Here is an 18,176-nt window from a genome sequence, read left to right as displayed (position 1 = left end):
ATAAATATACTCGTTTTCTCCATCATCCATTCATCCGAATCCAACGTTAAGCTGCAAAAACTCAACATTTTACTTTGTAATATTTGTTGCCTCACTCGCATAGTTTTATAAGAAAGCTAAAGTGATCCTCATGTGTCAGGGCATTGTTTTGGTGATTAGATTTTGCCTTAACTTCTCGTGCGTTCTCTTTGACGAGGACATAAAGTCGACATTTGAATGTCATCTTGTCCCTTGATGCTTTATCGAGTGTGAGAAATTCGGGTTACATCACATCGAGATGAGCTATCAATCGTGTCGCCACGTGAGTGAGAAGACGAATTTGAGAAGACCAGGGTTTCCTGTTTCACCTGTCAGTCAGAGAGCGCGCCATTCATTTGGAAGGCGTTGACGGCTACTTCCCCGCGTGCCGGTGAACGGAAACGCACCTCGCCAACGTGCCGCTTGATTGACATCCCTACCCGTGTCACATAAAGGCCTGCTTGGGCCCTAACTGCAAGTGAACCCCTGACCCCGCAGAGCCCTGCCACACAGGACGCCATTAATAAAACCGGCTCTTGATGGGCGCCTGTTCAGCTGCAGGCGTCAGCTGCCGGCGAGGCGACGTACGCCGACAGCTGCTGCAGCCGCCTCTGTCGGGTTGTGTGCGAGGGCGTCACAAAAAGAGAGAGTGATGGCAGCAGGAGCCCATCGGGGGCCACTGGGACGGATCGGAGAGGCGCAGACGGTCGAGTCATTTGGCTTCAAGCATATGGTGAAACTCAAGTGTGTAATTTAGCCGGGACTACGGGTGGCCCGGCGTAGGCACACACACACACATTGTAACAAGATGTAATTTACCTGAGGCCTACGGGTGGGCCGAAGATCCTGTTGCACTCATCATATGTATAGACAGCTCAAAGACAGTTCGCTGCTTTTGTTGCATCAGAAATCACACTATGAAATTATTGACAATTACAAATACAGTAAAATGGGATAAATATGATGTAGTAATAAACAAGCCATAAATATATATTGTCCTTTTTCATAAAGATGCTAAACCCAAACAGGTGGGTCTTGAGCAATCTTTTAGAAACAGATTCTCCTTTTTTTGTTGTTTTTTTAATTTAATAATGTGATTAGACACTTGTCAACGAAACCTGCACGCCCCGCCTACCGATCCCACGGCGAGCATGAATGAAGCGTATCTGGTTTCCTGACAAGACGGGCCTGTCCCAGACGTTTACAGTTGGAGCTGTTTGCGGTGTCTGTCTGTGAAGGCAAATATGATAGTCTATGTGTGTGTGTGCGTGTGTGGAGGGGGGTTATATATTGTATATATGTATGTATGTATGGCTGTTTGATCTGCTTTCCCAGCCAGGGGGGCTTTAAGTGCTCTCCAGGTGCAGAGATGTCAACCTGAGGGCATGAGAGGCACATACAGTTAAGCTCTCTCACTCTCTTTACGCACTCGCACATGCTCACACAGGAACTTTCCTCGAAGCAGTAACTGTGCGCTTCAAACTGGTTTACCAGTTGCAGTATGCTTATAAAGACTTGGCAGAACGCTGCAGGATAAACATCCCGGTTCCCCGCCTCTGCACGTGAACATTAGTGGGGACAGGGGAGGGGAAAAGAAAGAAAGAAAGAGTGAAGGTGGTGGAATGACAACATGCTGGAGGATTTACTGTACACAAAAGCAGCTGGCTTTTAAGATGCAGGTCCAGAGAGTTGATGTTTTTTAGTGGCGTGACAGGTGAACCGTTTGAGGCCAAATAAGATGCCGTGTGTACGATGATGCGAAAAGGGGTTTTAGGATATTAACTGCCACAACAGATGATCCCCCACTTTGTGCATCTCCTAACTGTGTGGTCCGTAATGAGCCTGGTAAACATCTGCTACTCCCATATTAAAGGCCATTTTCTCTGCGTCTCATCCTGTAATATGGAGAAATTAGAGTGCAGGGACTTGAGTGTTTATACACACACATTCACCAAGACCAGACATAACATAAGGAGTCTAAGTGTTTTTATACCAGGCGAGTGACGCGCTAACATACCTTCTCAACACCGCAACTTTCCATCCACAACAGTAAAACACCACTGGGTGTCCTTGGTACATTTGCTCTGAATACCACCATACACTTCCCCCCCTCACTCTTTACAGGTTTACACAGAGTGAAATACTTGAAATCTCGAACTTGTACTCAAAGGTTTCTTTTAGGGGTTTTTGCGCTATGAAAGCACTAAGCTCACTTTTGTTGATGCAACTGCAAAAATCTGGCATGGGTCTCCCTGCAAATACAACAGCTGACTGTGTTTCATGAGTATATGAAGGGAAACAGTGCCACCTAGAGCCAAGACTACGTTTGCTCTTACTAGAAGTGTAAAAGCAACACAAATATAGAAGTCCAGCTGTAATGGTGAGTGGCATTTATTATACAATATCTGCATGTGTGTAAAGATACTTGTTTAAACAACTCCACATAAACAGACTTAAAGCAAAAAAAAGAATCTCATTCCAGTCTGTTGGGTCTTTGGGACAACTTGAGATCTCAGGTAGTTTTCAACTTGCTCGTCTCCTGCTGGATCTCGCTGGAGATCTGCTCTTCTATCTCAGAGGTGTCGTACTCCCGCAACATGTCGTACTCCTGCCAAGGCCTCGCCCACTTCTGAACGTACTCCATCCCGGCCGGCGACACGCACAGGTCGAAGCGGATGCCCCGGATGTCGAACTTGGGGCGCTCCCAGTGTTTGGACCACGGCCTCGGACGCATCTTCACTTTGAGCTGGAGGGCACACACACACAGAGAGAGAGAGAGAGAGAGAGAGAGAGAGGAGGAGTTGAAAAGAATATTGTGTCAAATAGTATGGACTTTCATTGTCAAGACTTGTACAAATAAGTTGGATAATTACACTGGAGCTACTAATGCAGGATTGCAGGATATATTTTAATACCATGATTCCCTCTTAAATAAATACATTAGCATAATTGAAAGTCCACGTATACGAGTACACTCCGCTACTTTCCAAATATATATTTCCTGTCCAATGCAGTTTAATAAAATCCACATTAAAAGGCAATACTGTATCTTTAGCAAATAATAAATGTCCAAAAAAAGCGCATTTTCAAGCATCTGACAAACCACAGGTGGCGATATAACCACTAATTGTGAGGCAGGAGAAAAATGGGATTCATATCTGCTGAGCTGCGTGTCACACTTAGAACACATTCACTGCCATCGGTGACTTTAGAGGTCAAATATCCATGTTAACTGGGAAGGCTGACAGTGAATGAGTTTAAATATTAAGGTAATAAAAAAAACATGGCGATGTAACCTGAACTTGTACAGAAGCTGAAGCTAGAAAAGTCTCTCACCGTGTTAACTGGCACCTCTCCAGTGGAGGAGATGGGCAAAGGCTTCATTTCTGGATCCACGGTGCTGTACTCCGGCAGGGCGTCCCTCAGGTACATCAGGTTGTCATCCAGCCGCTTCTCCAGCTTCAGCACCTGGATCTCCTGGATGCGCGGGTTGTACAGCTCGTAGCAGATCTCCACGCCTGGAAAACATGCACTCAATATCATTCGCCGGTTTTTTTTTTTTTTTTTTGAAAGAAAGCAGCAGATAAATGAAGTCACCTTGGTTATTGATGATGTTCCTCAGGACAAAGGTTGCTCCGAGACCCTTCCCACCCCTCTGGATGCATATGCCAACAAAGCGGTTTGATTTGCCACTGGCATTTGGGTCAGCCATGGTCACAGCAAGTATGCTTCCTATAAGATCGGTATGACGAAAGACCGTGTGAGTAGTAGTAGTGGCGTTCACGTGTGCCGGAGCTGCTGATGGCAGTGACTTACCCACGTAAAATTCCGGAAGGTTGATCACGCCCCTCCTGCGGATCATGTCTTTCCTCTCCATGTGAAACTTCACCGGGTTTGTCCTCTGACGGGGTGGGATGAACTCTGGGCTCAGGAACCTTTCATATAAGCCCAACAAATATATGGTCACGGCGATATGGGCAAACAATTTTGTTGTTCCACAAAAATCTGATTTGTGTGTGGTTTTAATCATTCTTTTCCCTCCTTTGCTTATCGAAAAAAATTACCATGACAATATTCAAACCAAGGTTTGCTTTTTTTTGTTCACTTCAGGGTTTGGTTTTATTCTCTGATACCAAACTAGCTTTGAAACCTTTTTTTCCCGCATCAACTTCCAGAGAAGTAATACAAATACAGCAAGTCCTCGAGTTACGACGTACTCGACCTACGACGTTGCGACTTTACGACGCCCGTGCCTCGTCCGACATTTTGTCCCCCAGCACCATAGTGTTTCTGCTTAGCTAGTGCATAGTGCTTGTCTGTGTTTGTGCGCCGGGAGTATCTTTGCCTTTTTTCCACACTCTCAGCAGTAATGGTAAGTACAGCATCTTATTTTTTTATTTTAATGTATTTTACTTTCTTTATACGAAGTGTTAACCTTTCCTGCTACGGTCACCTGACCGTGGTCGGGAGACAAAGAGGAGACGCCTTCTCCAGAGCCGAGGTTGTCCTCCTCGGGGTTAACTCCCTTCTCTTGTTGCACAGCTGAGCTGGGTGGCGGCAACAATAAAGGCACGAAGCACTGATTTGCTGCTTTAATGGCTTTATTAGCTCCTCTGCACATTCAACGTCAACGGGTCCCCCGCTAATCTCTACTCTTCCCCGGTCGCCGTCACTACACTTGCCACTGTACACACTTGCACATCCGCACACTCCTTCTCCTTCCCGTCTCACTCACACATCGACGCACACACCCACACACACTGAGCTTGCTGTCACAATCACGTGGGACAATAAGCGTAACAGAAGTATTTCGACGTAAATTTCGACTTTAACAGTGAAATCAGACTTACGCGGAAATTCGGGTTACGTCGCCAGCGTAGGAACGGAACTCGTTCGTAAATCGAGGACTTCCTGTACATATTTTATCTATTTATTTATCTTTACTGGGCTCCTTGTCACAGGGAACACAATCTGAAAAATGATTCTTCTCATTTTGTCGTCATTTTTTTTTTTTTTTAATCGCCAGTCGCTTTAAAAAAAAATTATAATACTAAAGCTACTCAAGGAGTCAGAAACAATAATTAAATATGACAACCAAATCAAGTATGCAACACTGACTCTGCTACTGGAAAGTAGCTCCTCTGTTCGCAGCCATATTATTAGTAGCGCATGTCGAAGGGAGTTGAACGGAAGCAAAAAAATAATAATTCTTTGCAGACTTGAATAATCCTGGCCCTACATCAAGATGGTGAAACTGTGGGCATTAAAATGGCAACTAGATAGAGACAGCTCGTCTGCTTCCGGGCCACTGTTGAGGTGCCCTTGAGCAAGGCACTGACCCCTATCCTAACCCGAAGAGGTGCAATACTGTCTGCAACCTTTACTTTGAAATTTCTCCTTGCGTGCGTGTGATCTGGTTCTGTGTGGTCTTCAACATTAAATACACACCATATTGTAAATTTAATGTCTCTCTGAGGGAGTATAATCAGTACAATAAATACAAAATTAAATAAACTGCTAAAGTAAAATTACATTAAATTGGCTTCAATTAGGGGCGTAGAACATACTTCCGAAGAGCTGCCACACTCTGCGTCTTGTCAATGATGACAGGCTTGGGCGGAGGGGTGAATTTCGGTGGCCGCCCGTCGTCGTTTCCCGCAGATGGGCGACACCCGGACGTGGACAAGAACCCTGAAAACGAAAAATAAAAAATAAATACATTTAACAATCACTTTACATTTGTAAAGTTAGGAGTTGTGGCCATGACGACAACTCCGCTAACGAGCAGCGTTAGCAACATTTCCTTTCAGACAGCTCGCGCGGACGCACAAAGGCAATTGTCTAGCAATAATGTGTAGAGTACTGCTGGGTGTAAGTAGTTAACTTACGTTCATTTCGGAGCTGTGTGTTTCTTAACAACTTGGAGAAAAATGGGCATTTTTGGAGCCCCTGAACGGAGGCTGCCATCTTTGACCTTCTGTTGTCGCATGCCTTGTACGGAAGCGTCGTTGGGCCAGACATACTAAATTGGTTGATCTGCAGTGTAGCCTAATGACCACAAGGTGGCGGAATAGTTTTTAATATGGGTTCTGTCTTGTTATAGTCGTTTATCTACGTACAGTAATGGAGAAAAATTATGAAAATTGATGGTAAAATGTTCTTTTTTTAGTTGTTGTTTATGAATAATTTCCCATTGTTTATTGATATGATATACATATGTATTCACAAGCTTTTTTTCCCCATTATTGTACTGTTATTATTATTATAATGAGTAGGCTATAGCTTCCAGCCAATGAAAACCCCGCTTTCACTAACTCAAAATATTATATTAGAAACAATTACAACCATTTTAACATGGAAATTAAGTAGGCATTGGCCTTCTGAAAAAAAGCCTGTTTAATGAATGTGTATGCTACATGAATTTTACTTTTAAAAAATTTAATTACTGAAATAAATTCACTTTTTAACGACATTCAAACTTATAGGCCATTTGAGAAACACCTGTACTATACTGTTTTTTTATTGATTCGTAAAAGAAAATAACACAAATAATAGTGGAGACACTGATTGCTAACATTAAATGCACTGCCACGTTATATAAACACAGATACACAATAAGCACTATACTACAGGTGCATTTCAATAAATGAGATGATTGAGTGATTGTTGTTTCAGTTGTTTGTTCTTGTTTTAAATCAAAGTAGTAGCATAAAGAAACCTGATCTTGGCAAGTGCACAATTCTGTCCAGTTGGGTCTGCAGGTGTCAGGACTTATGCAGAAGGGGGCGACAGTCCTCCAGGTGGGCTGGCACCACAACACTGAGTTCAAAGAAGAGGTGGGGGGGGAAACAAAAAAAAAAAAACTCGTGCAGCTGCAGCAGAAGAAGAGCCGATCCATCCCGGTCTCACGAGCTTTTTTTTTTTTTTTTTGCAGCGTGCTGGGGGGTGTGGGGGGATACTGAGCGTCTCATGTGCGCCGCTGGGAACCTTCTCGCCCGTGCTGCTGCTCCTGCTTCTCCTTCCGATGTGGACTTTCTGGTGCCAAGCGGGATCTCACATGCACCTTTGAGGCTTCAAGGATGTTCCAGCTCGATGGGACTCTGTCAGCCGTCACTTATGCGCTCCTGTTGGGAATAACGAGTGTGGCCGTCGTCTGCGATCGCTCCAAGGGCTCCTCGGACATCTCAGGTCAAGCTTTTTCTTTACTACGATGATGATGATGATGATGATTATTATTTTAAACCGCTTTTAAAATACGCAATCGACTAAGTGTTTCAGAGGGCAAAGACAAGGCGACATGTGCAAGCACTTGTTTTTTTATGCTGCGCAACAGCTTGGGTGGATATGAGTGGAGCTCCAACAAGAAACATAATTGAAGCGATCGCGCATCATTTTCCATGTGCACCATTTACACCTTTTAAAAGTCAACTTAAATCGCTTCGAGTTTGCATCGCGTGTGCCAGCTGCAGCTTGCACGTGTACTTTTTATTTTATTTATCATTATTATTATTATTATTATTTTTACTGTCTAATACATATTAAACACGTGGAAACGTTATTGCAAATATTTATCATTCATCCGGCACAGAAGTCATATCAGGTTCCCTCATCAGTTTTAGTTGTAAGACAATATAATACACATAATAAATGGTTAGGCTCGGGCCTTAAAGTACATATATTACATGTTTGGTCGAAGTGTAAAATTTCAACTTCAGTTTCAGATGTTTGAGGAAAAAAAAAAGTTCTCCCAGTGCTTGAGTTTGTTTTCCACATCCCACAAACATACTTTACATTGTTAGGTTCATTAAAGACTCTAAATTGTCCATAGGTGTGAATATGAGTATGAATGGTTGTTTGTCTGTATGTGCCCTGCAATTGGCTGGGCCCCAACGTCAGCTGGGACAGCTGAGGACAAGTGCAATTTGCAGGGGCTAAGAAGTATATTGATGCAGTAACTGTAAATATGTACAGTAAATCTAGGTAACGTCATTTTTCATACTCGGGTGAAGATCCTTCGCAGTCATTGCTGCCTTCTTCAGTCCGGTCTTCAGTACGTGAAAAGCGTGCTGACTGTGGGACTGAGATCATGTCGCTGGCTTGGCTATTGAAGAATAGTCAACTTCTTTAACAAGTTTTGATTGGCTGCACTTTACGCTGCCCGATTACACTGAGCAGTTTTGGCGCCTGCTCCTTAATTTGACCCTTTCTAGATTTACACCTCAGACAAGAAAGCAAACAATACTGCAGCTTATTGTGTGTATAAATATCCTTTGGCTTGCATTGGATGACTGTCAAAGTCCATAAACAAGCGAATTCATAGAAGTGTGTGAAACTTGCCAATCATCTGAGAGCTACAGTATACGCGCAAAGGCGTGACGGAATCTGTGGGCTTTCACCTGTATGTCTCTTAAGAAAGTCTAGCGTATGAAATGGAGGAGGCGAATTTAACTCATGAGCCCCTGTGCTGCATTAACGGCTATTTCTGAGCCCAAGGCAGGCCTGTAGGTTTTGTTTACTGTGTCATAAAATAGAAAGGCGGCTTTGTGTCGGTGTTAATTGGTCTCTAATGCTTCTCATGGCTTAGAAAGGGCACTTCTTGGGAAAGGTGCTAAGGAGCGCATCTGGGTCGTATGCCTCCGTAATTTACTGTATAGTTGCATTAGCTTTAATGTCAGGCTGTAATGAAAAAAAACCAAAAAAGTGTTAACAACAGGCTTGCTGTGATTAGCAGGGTTTTCGGTTTTGCCGCCAACACGGCGATCGGAGGAAGAAGTGCAACGTGTTTTAGAACAGCTGATTACAGATTTCCACTCAAAGTCGGTTTACCAACACACCGTGAGACGTGATTTATTTAAAACCTTTGTCATAGTCCGGAGTTAATAAGTTGAACTCGCAGCTCTGGAGGAACATGTTCTGCAATGACCCGTTGTATGCCTCGTTGGTTACACCGTTATGAGGTCAAATCCGCTGATGTATTTCTGTTCTTGCTTCTAATGCCCAACTTCATCTTCACCCAGCCAACGTGTCCCTGACGTAACGTTGCAAAATGATCTTCCCCCTCACGCCCTCTGTACCGCACTTCACGCGGGAAATGCTGACCTTGCATCCTTAGTTAATGAACGGAGATAAAGAGGACTTCCCCAGCGTAGCTCGGGGACAAAGACACCCCTTCGTGCTCCCATTCTTGACCAGAGTGCTGTCAGGCAGGCTTGCGAGCAGACCTCCATGTCCAATATATACAATACATTTCTTTTATCCACCATGGTGAAGGTTAAAGATCAGTTAAGACAATCTTTATAATGGGATGGAATCTAACTCTGGCGGCAGGGTGACCGAGTGCTCATAGCAAACATGTACAAAATGTCAGGCTGAAGAAACCTACCTACCTAACCACCCATCCATCCATCCAGCCATCAGCAGAGCAAAGTATTTCCTTTGAGTTCAATACGTCTTATTTGATTTGTTCCAAATGAAATCTATGCTATAGAATACATTTCCCAGGTTTCCGACCCACGGCAGGTTGTGGGTGAACTAAAGCTATCAGTGTTTGTGTGACACTTCCAAATGGCTCCGAGTGAAGGCTGTTTCGTTTCTCTGTCTCTTGTCACAAAACCCCATTAACCCCAGTCAATGGGATGTGAGGCTTTCGGGGGGCAGATGGTTTAATTGAGGTCAGCGCATAGGAACTGTGAACGTGTTTCAAGGCGGCTATGCGTCTCGTTGTTTTTTAATCACATCCCCCACGGAACCTCGTCAAACACACACGACTCAGAGATATCCATAAAAGTCATACGCCTAACTACATCGAGATGTGCTGCTACGCACGTAGTGAGGAAGAACGGCTTGATGTGAATTCCCCAATTGAAGAAGAGGATAGAGAATAGATCTGTTGTTCATTTTTTTTTATGTGGGAAACTCCTGTCGAATGCTATCACTAACATAACTGTACATCCAAATCCATTCCCTGATTTAGGCTACGACCAACCTTTAATTTGTCAGGGCCTTCTTCAAATCACGACACACCACCAAACAAAAATGTCAAAAAGGCGACAACATAGATTTATTATGTACCTTCTACCATCTAGTGGAAGAGAATGTAATTGTTCTGCCTGTCACGACACGTCGCTCGCATGAATAGATGAAACTAAAATACATCTGAATCTGCAGATAAGTTATTTGTAGTTAATCATTTTTGGAATATTTGTTTTGAAATATTTTGCATAAAGACAACGTTAAAAATAAACAACACTTCTTGTGTTGACCTCCAAATATAATTTTATTACAATACAATATGCCTGCCAAGACAGTAATTGGTAAAGTAAATTTGTAAAGACACACTACATACATGCATGCCAACTGCTTTTCCTTGTGGTTGTTTTCAATTCTCACCATCATTTTCAGAAATTTGCCCTTTTCAGGCTCCGAAATTCTGTTCGTGTGTAAACAAACCACCCGTTATTTCCATTTTCAGTTAAAAATGGTGTAGAAATGGCCCCCTAATCCACTCTAATTCTGAGTGCTGCTGGACGAGGGTTAACACACTGACCCCCATGCTCCCTCTACACGTCCCCTCCCCCGTTCACTCACACCCACCCACCAGCTTCCCTTCATTTTCCCCAACTGATTTGCCTCCCTGGGGCTCGCCACAAATGCTGTGTGGGCCAGGTGAGCTCCATCTAAACAAACAGAGCCTCTGACTTGTTTTGTCTAGCTTACTGCAAGGCAGACAGTGAGGCGGACGGCGAAGGGCTGACATAAGAACGCTTTGCTCTTTGTCGGAACACACGGAGGGGATGCCTCTTTCTTCACAGGGTAGTTTACTTCTTAGGAAGTTCCAGACGTAAGACGATGACATCATTCTTTTCATTGCCTTATCAGAGTAGAAACCAACAAGCTACGTAAAAGACAGTTTGTGGACACACGGGCTTGTATTTTCCCGCAGTCCAATCCAAAACAAATCTGGTTTTGAATCTGTTACGAACAAGGAACCCAAGTCCACGCGTGGCTCATAAACCGACTCGGTGTTTCCCAACCAAGGTGTCTTTGTTTAACTATCTACGCCAGAGACGTATAGTGACATGCAAAACAACTACAGCTAAGTGATAACAGGATTCAATTAGGATCTGTAGTTCCTGTTTGAAAATCAGTAGTTATTTTCATGATGTTATGTCATTAAATGTGCTGAGACCTTAAAAAAAAAAAAAGATTATTAATTGCTCCTGAGCTAAATTATAGGAATATGAAACTACATATGGGCGAGTCAGGTAGTGCCCATTATGCAGACGACTATAATTTAGGATGCATACTTTTAAGTCCAAAGTTAAGTATTTGGATTGCATGTACAGCCAGAAACCCAAATAGTTGTTATGGTTGTAATTTGGGTGCATCTTTGTTTACGTGGAACAAATAATAATAGCGTTGAAGGAGTCCCGCCCTGTGGATACACGCAGCACACGCAAATACATAAAGCAGACATTGCACCTGTGTGTGTGTGTGAGACCAAGTGCCATTGAATTGAGAGGTGGAGCCAACTGGAATCAATATTTTCTTTTTTATTCATTCTTTTTTCAAGCATTGCATGCAGAGCGATTTAAGCATTTACTGAAATATATACGGTTCCGCTTGTTTTTTAGCGTATCAAAGGTGTAATCTGCCTTCACAAGCAATCTAATGGACATTCCTGAGTGAAAAGGCAAAGCATGTGAAAAGAAACGTGTTGACATGATTAATGTGGAAATATGTTCAACGCGGACGTGCCTCAAAGCTTTTTGTCAACTGAGTCAAGTCCGGGCACACAACTCACATTAATGTGCGGCAATCATAGTGACTCGTTGTTGTGCTGCCCTTCACAATACTCCATGTGTGGGATGAGAGCACATCCTGGCTGACGTAATGCTAGTTAAACCTATTTGTTTGGGGTTTTTTTTTGCCGGGGTGATGTTCAACATATTTTGGACAATTGTTTTATTTAGAAGGATTTTTTTTATTTATTATTTGAAAATATGTGTTCCTTTTACCTTTATGAAGAGAATCACTATGACTGGACTGCCAGTTGCTTTTGCTGTTCTTTTTTTTTTAATTGTTGGGGGTCTGGAAGATGATGGGCTACATACCTTTCATACTTAAAATCAAAAATTGCAAGGGGAAAATCGGCCATATACTGGCAACAAGCATTTTCCATTAGAAGTAAAACAAAAAAAACAAAAAACAAAATCAAGAGATTAATGTGGAAAAAATATGCGAATAGGTACATTTGCGGGTACCGAACCGTGAATATGTGGGGGTCCTCCGTATCATAGTATTTAAATACAGCATTAAAATGTTTGTTTGTTTTTAATTTTTAGGGTAAATAACAACAAATTCTTTTATTTTTTTCATTAGACACGGTCTATAGGTACATTAGTAAACATGAAAAGAAAGTAAACAATTGCACTGGTTTATGTCACCCATATGTTATTGACTTGACATGTTAGGAACCCTGGCTGACCATGTACTTGAAATGCTGCATCATAGCACCTGGTAACACCCAAGTCGGAACTGTGGCGTGGAAATTTCACATGGTTTTCTGTTTAAAAGAGGCTGATTGTGAAGCAAAGCTGTTGGTTGAACTTGCCCTCTCTCGTAAGGCGACCATCACGCAGAGCCAAAACAAACGAACCTGTGAGGAAGATTCTTGAGTGACACGCCAAGCATCATGCAGCCACGTTATCCTCAAATTTCTATAATAAATGCAATAAATTAGGAATGTGTGCGTTTGATATTCCAAAAAGTATTCAAATGGCGTAGATGAACGGCGTAGCTTAATTAGAGAGGGTGGCCTGTGTCGAGGACGAGGCCGGTGAGCGTTTGCACCAGCAATTATCTCCACGTCATCCCCACTTAAGTGTGCTGCTGAATTATGTCCTCACACACGCACACGTTTTTTTGCTCTCGTGTCTTGGAGAATCCTAGCACGCTTTGATGGCCTCCCTCCTCCACCGTATCATTTTCCGTGTTTCCTGGGAGCTGATTTATGTCCCTCACGCCAGCCTTGATCTACCCTGCCTTCCCTTTAGCTTTTTCCTTATATTTTGCCCGCCCCCACGAGTATTTCGGACTGAAAGAATATTCTAGTTTCTGCAGTTTGATGAAAAGCTGGTGAGGTGGTGGCGCAGGAGGGGGCCATTCTGAACAAGGAGGCTTTGTACAGCCCCCCAACTGTGTCGCCCTGACAGTCTGCATTACAACACGCTACAGCAGCCGGCTCCCCAAAGCAATGCTAATCTGTTGCTTTCTGGCCCCTCAGACCAGCTCAGGTAAGCGAGAGGCCTTTGGGGATTTCGGCACCTTTTCCAGTGCACAACTAAATGGTGTGTACGCCATAAGTAAATTGTTGGGTTTGTGTCATTTCAAAGCTTGGCCTCATCCCATGACAACGTAAAACCATACATGGAAACACTTTGGATAGACTAATAATAACCATGTTGATTCACACTATAAGCTGAAACAGCTTCTGTTCTGATGGTTAGGCTAGATAGCTAGCTAAAGATGGTTGACCATAGTGACAGTGACATTCTGGGACGGGGGTTCGTCATGAATCGAACGGCTAAAAAGGAAAATGACAAAAAGGAAAAAAAATTATTCCGTTTTTGTCTTTCCGTCCGTTTGGTACGTTTTGCTGAATCGCGTTAACAAACGAACAGTGCTGAGTAGATGGCAAATAGGGAACTATTATCAAGAAATGTAATGGGATTTCAGGTCTTTGAAGCAGTTAGGTCCACTTAGGTCCGTGGCTCTGTTGAGTGAATGTTAGATGCAAAACTCAATATTACACGTACAGTATGTCGTCGCATTCCAGGGGCAAAAATGTGTCCAGAGAGAACCGAACATGGATTTTTGAATGACCACCGGCAGGTAGTCAGTTTGACAATGAGTCTGGTTCTTCCTTGGCGACCTGTCTGGGTTTGTTGGAAGTTGATCTCCTCGCTAAGTCCAACTGGGCGTGCTTGCAGATGGCTTTTCTCTCCCTGGGCCACTGCGGGGATGTTCTATTGCTTGTTTTCACAGAGCAGGTTTTGTTTTGTGTTAAGCTTGTTATTTCCCATTAAAGCTCATCCATTTAGCTCTCGCCCACTTGCACTTTTTTTATTTGAGGAAATACCTCCCTTGTCTTCACGCCGCATTCTTGGACCTTAAAAAGAGGCTGGTTAATGCAGCTAGACTCATTCATTTTTTGACGGGAGCTGGGGGTTTTCACCAATACTATGTTTTACTCGATACTGTGGATCCTAGTTTTTCCTAGTTGGCTGCAAATCAAGAGACAAGGTTTTTCTCTGTGGTCAAGTCCACATGAATACAAATATTTGGGAAGCATGCCACTATAACATTGAGAGGTTGTTATTGCTGAGTTTTCTGTTTTGGGGTGCTCTCTGGTTGCGTTGTAATGAATGAAACGAGAATGAATTATATATTGCGCTTGTTATAGCATCTGCAATACAACTATTGTAATGGGCCTGTCCTGTGTTGTATGTTTTGTAGCCTTACATCGACCTGCAAACTTGTATTAGGTGAGTCAAAACAGTCAGTTTTTAACTCTGGTTGGGGGGAGGATTTTCTTCTTCCTCTAATATTTAAAACTCCCCTTTTCCAAACCTACTTTATTCAGGGTTGTGATTGGCCGATAAGGCCTTGGGCGTTATAGCGGCCACCTGTTGCTTTGGCCTGTGTGGAACGTTGTTGAGTGAGACTATATCATACAGATTCTGCTAGAAATACCTCTTACACTATAGTAAATTGGATTGTTCATAATAATTGATTAATTGATCGCTATTATGCAATGAACTAATGCATTTCTGGTGTGTCTTAGAAATGCACGTCATTCAAAACAATGAATGATGATCATTCTTTGACCTCGACTTTCTCTCACATGACTCCACCAACTCTTGCTCAAGTCCATTTCATTGTGAAGACGATGATGAAGGATCCATCTGTTGTTCACTTAGTGACAATAAAGAGACACAGATGCATCTGTCTGCTGTCTGCTGGGCTGGCAACGTTGAGGCCGTCTGGCATCCACCCAGCTCTCGCTGGTCATAAAAGTGACCATTAAAATGACGAATCGCGCCTTTTCTTGCACTTAAGCTCCATCTCTCTCTGTGTCTTGTCCCGTCGTCACATACGCACGGTGGGACTGTGTCTGTTGGCGTCTGGACACGAATGCAGACACCATGCAGGGGCTTTTCAACCCCTTATCCCTTTTCACCAGTGATAAGAACCCTCAGAACGGACATGCACAGAGTAAAAGTGTCCTCTTGCAGAGTGTCCTTTGACCTAAAAGGGTCATAAAGAGAGGCACGCGCTAAAGGAGGTCGCGGGAGGCCATGGGTACGACCTGAGTTTGGTTTTCGGGTACTCCCTAGGGGAGAAGTGTCCACTATCCAACTGTGAGGCCATCTCTTTGCCCGACAGATGTTCTGTACTACCCAGTATCACCCCCGAGGATGAGCTTAGACAACAGAAGTGGTTCTCTCTTTATTGTGAGCCCTGTCTTGTTGCTAATGTCACTTGGGTGGCCTTTATTGTCAGTACACAAGCTGCATTGATTGAAATGAAGGGAAAAAAAGGACATTGAGCATTTAAGTTCCTCTCCAGAGGATGAAGCCTGCACCCTGCCTGATTGAGACTTCATCACTTATCATTATTCAGTCTTCTGCTTTGTCTAGGTTGCCTTGGATAAACTTGGTTTAGTTATTGGTGAGTAACAGAGAACTTGCTAATAGTTCCATACAGGGCTCAAGATGTTGTTGAGTACTTTGATGATGGCCACAGCTTCTTGAAGAAACCAAATCGCAATCTATTGGGAAATTTTGGTCCTATATTTGAAATGACCTGGCCAAGTTTGATCTGATACCTAAAATTGTCATACTTGACATATGGGCCATTAATAGAACCTCTCAAAATTGTTCCCAATATGAATGGAACATTCTAAATTAGCTTCAAAATGTTAAAGTCCATCTTACCAACTAATAGGGAATGACAAACACAAATATGGAATTTGCTTATTTTTTTAAGCAAAAATTGCTAACGAAGTGGAATCTTGTGAGGGAACAACGCTCTTCGTTTTGCAGTTAACAGGATTACGCTAAAAACTACTGATTTTCAAAAACATTTCTGCAGGGATTGCACGTGGGCTGAGGAAGCACCTGTTAAATTTGAGTCCTAATTGAAATGAACTTACAGTTTATAACGTTTGAGTATCCATGGTGTTAATAAAACAGTCCATCCCAGAATCAAAATCCCCGTTCATCCATTTGTGACATCATCCTCCATCAAGCAGGATATAACTTGCTAAAGGAAAAATATGGATGAAGAAAATGTTGTTTTGTTTGGTCAGTGCTGTACTGAGTTCTGGTGGCATTCTCCATGGAAATAGAAGAAGAAGATACTCAAGAAATGGTACCTTCTGAAGGGAGTTATGGCTAGTTTACAAGATTATTGGTCCCCATTGTGGGAATGGAACATTCCATACCCCAGTCTGCAATGAACTAAAAATTAATCAAACAAACAAAGAATATGGAACTCTACTACTTTTTTTCACATTATTAACAGTTGGATTTTAGAAGTGCACAGTTCTGCTATTCTAATTTGATTTACCGGTACATGCTCTAGAATGCCATTAGATTAAAGAACAGTGGTCTTCAAACCTACCGCAGTGCCTGTTGAAATCCCTGTAGTTTTGCAACAGTAATAATACCCAAGTAGTCTCTCTAAAACCTAGGAGCTAGACTGGCTGTTAGTTAGTGTTTGTTGTTCATGTCCAAGGGTTCAGGTTTGTCTTTGTATGTAGAAGTGCGTAGGAGTAAGAATGATAAGCCATCTGAAGCAGGAGGAAAGGATGTGGCAATCAGAGTGTTTGTGTTTGCATCTCTGGGTTGGATTACTTCAGCCGCTCTGGCTCCGCTCTTCACTTGTCGGGGGTTGGAAGGCGTTGGTCGCTCTGCCATTTGAATTAAGGAGACCATAATCAGCGGTACTGATAACAACCAATGACCCAAGCACCTACTGTAGGTAGTTTGGGAACAGGGGGGGGGACAAGAGACGTGTTGGAACAGCATTAGCTTGTGTCAACGGATTTGCAATTACTGTCGTGAATGAATGAATGAATCCAAATGTTGTTTTAGATTTGTTTGGCTTGCCAGCTGTCATGGGAATTGGAACTTGAAACTGTACCTAAACTCCTCAGAGGGAATTTGAACCACGTTCACTCATCTGAATTTAAACCACGTTCACTCATCTGATTGTGAGTAGCATGCAAACATGTGGATAAAAATTAAAGAAAGAAAGAAAAAGATACTGGCAAATCTAAAAAATCCATTCTAGTTCAACCTCCCATTTGTTCAGGTTTAGACTAAATTCTCTTTGGAAATAATGTGAATATAACTAATCCCTTCATAGGACAAACTGTGTACTTTTGTAGGTTTTGCTGAAAGAGTTGTTTATATTGTATTGCATACTAATGCTACTTTTCAAGCTGCTTGTTTTTGAAGCAGTTTTATTATCTGTTGTTGGAGTACTCACTAGTTAAGACTTAGCACAAACTGTGAAATGTATTTTAAGTTGGTTTCCTGCAGAGAGGGGGAGAGAGAGAGAGCTGGGAGGTCTTTGTTGGTTCTGGGGAACAGGATCTGTGGTCCTCAATGGGTTTGTGATCCAAAGTCCAAGAGCAAGACCATTGCTGAGGTTAAATGCAGGGGTAAGCCCCCTCAGCTGACGCCCCCCGCTCTTAAGTGTGGCTACTGAATGTGCGTACACACAACTGAATGCGAATGAGATCTCATTCCAGTAGTCACTTCATGTGCCACCCAGTAATGCTGTCAACACTTCCACCCGAGCCCCCCGTCACACTTTGCTGTTTGTCCTCTACATCAATATGCCGCTATGCACCGTGACCTAATTGGTTATATGGCTTTGACTCTCTCATAAGAGCTGGTTTCCTTGTCAACGACAGAAAAAAAATTACTGGCTTTAGCTTCGTGGGCCGTTCACGACGCACTGATTTTAGCTGAACATTTTATAAGTGTGTCGTTTTGGTTGTTCGTTTACGTGACAGATGCGTTTTCGCAGCCTGAAACGATGTTTCAGCAAGTTGTCATCTTTATATAAAATGCAGATCTGACCTT

At 42.9% G+C, this 18,176-nt stretch overlaps 2 protein-coding genes across 2 annotated transcripts in view; one reads left to right on the top strand and one right to left on the bottom strand.

Annotated features, from left to right (window-relative positions):
- Positions 1-2,391: 2,391 nt before the first annotated feature.
- Positions 2,392-6,039, bottom strand: mrpl19 (mitochondrial ribosomal protein L19). Its single transcript, XM_061705121.1, has 6 exons — positions 5,907-6,039; positions 5,586-5,709; positions 3,835-3,953; positions 3,616-3,750; positions 3,355-3,536; positions 2,392-2,764 (listed from the first exon to the last, which is right to left on the bottom strand). Exons 1-6 carry the CDS (start codon positions 6,037-6,039, stop codon positions 2,531-2,533), a joined length of 927 nt encoding a protein of 308 aa, XP_061561105.1. The 3' UTR covers positions 2,392-2,530.
- A 963-nt stretch (positions 6,040-7,002) lies between these two features.
- Positions 7,003-18,176, top strand: part of LOC133416880 (protein eva-1 homolog A) — a 64,870-nt gene continuing 53,696 nt past the window's right edge. Inside the window, exon 1 of the mRNA XM_061704175.1 lies at positions 7,003-7,206. Within this exon, the coding sequence (XP_061560159.1) occupies positions 7,098-7,206 (109 nt within the window). The 5' untranslated portion in view covers positions 7,003-7,097. The remainder of the gene's footprint in view (positions 7,207-18,176) is intronic.

The sequence above is a fragment of the Phycodurus eques genome, chromosome 18, assembly GCF_024500275.1.
Source record: "Phycodurus eques isolate BA_2022a chromosome 18, UOR_Pequ_1.1, whole genome shotgun sequence".
Classification (NCBI taxonomy): Eukaryota; Metazoa; Chordata; class Actinopteri; order Syngnathiformes; family Syngnathidae; genus Phycodurus; species Phycodurus eques.
This window is presented reverse-complemented; position numbering and strand designations above follow the sequence as displayed.

Coding starts and splice junctions, on each gene's coding strand:
- mrpl19 (XM_061705121.1), bottom strand. CDS start 6,039: ATGTCTGGCCCAACGACGCTTCCGTACAAGGCATGCGACAACAGAAGG. Junction 3,954..5,585: donor AGTGTGGCAGCTCTTCGGAA/GTATGTTCTACG, acceptor CTTATATGAAAG/GTTCCTGAGCCCAGAGTTCA. Junction 2,765..3,354: donor GAGAGGTGCCAGTTAACACG/GTGAGAGACTTT, acceptor TGTGCCCTCCAG/CTCAAAGTGAAGATGCGTCC.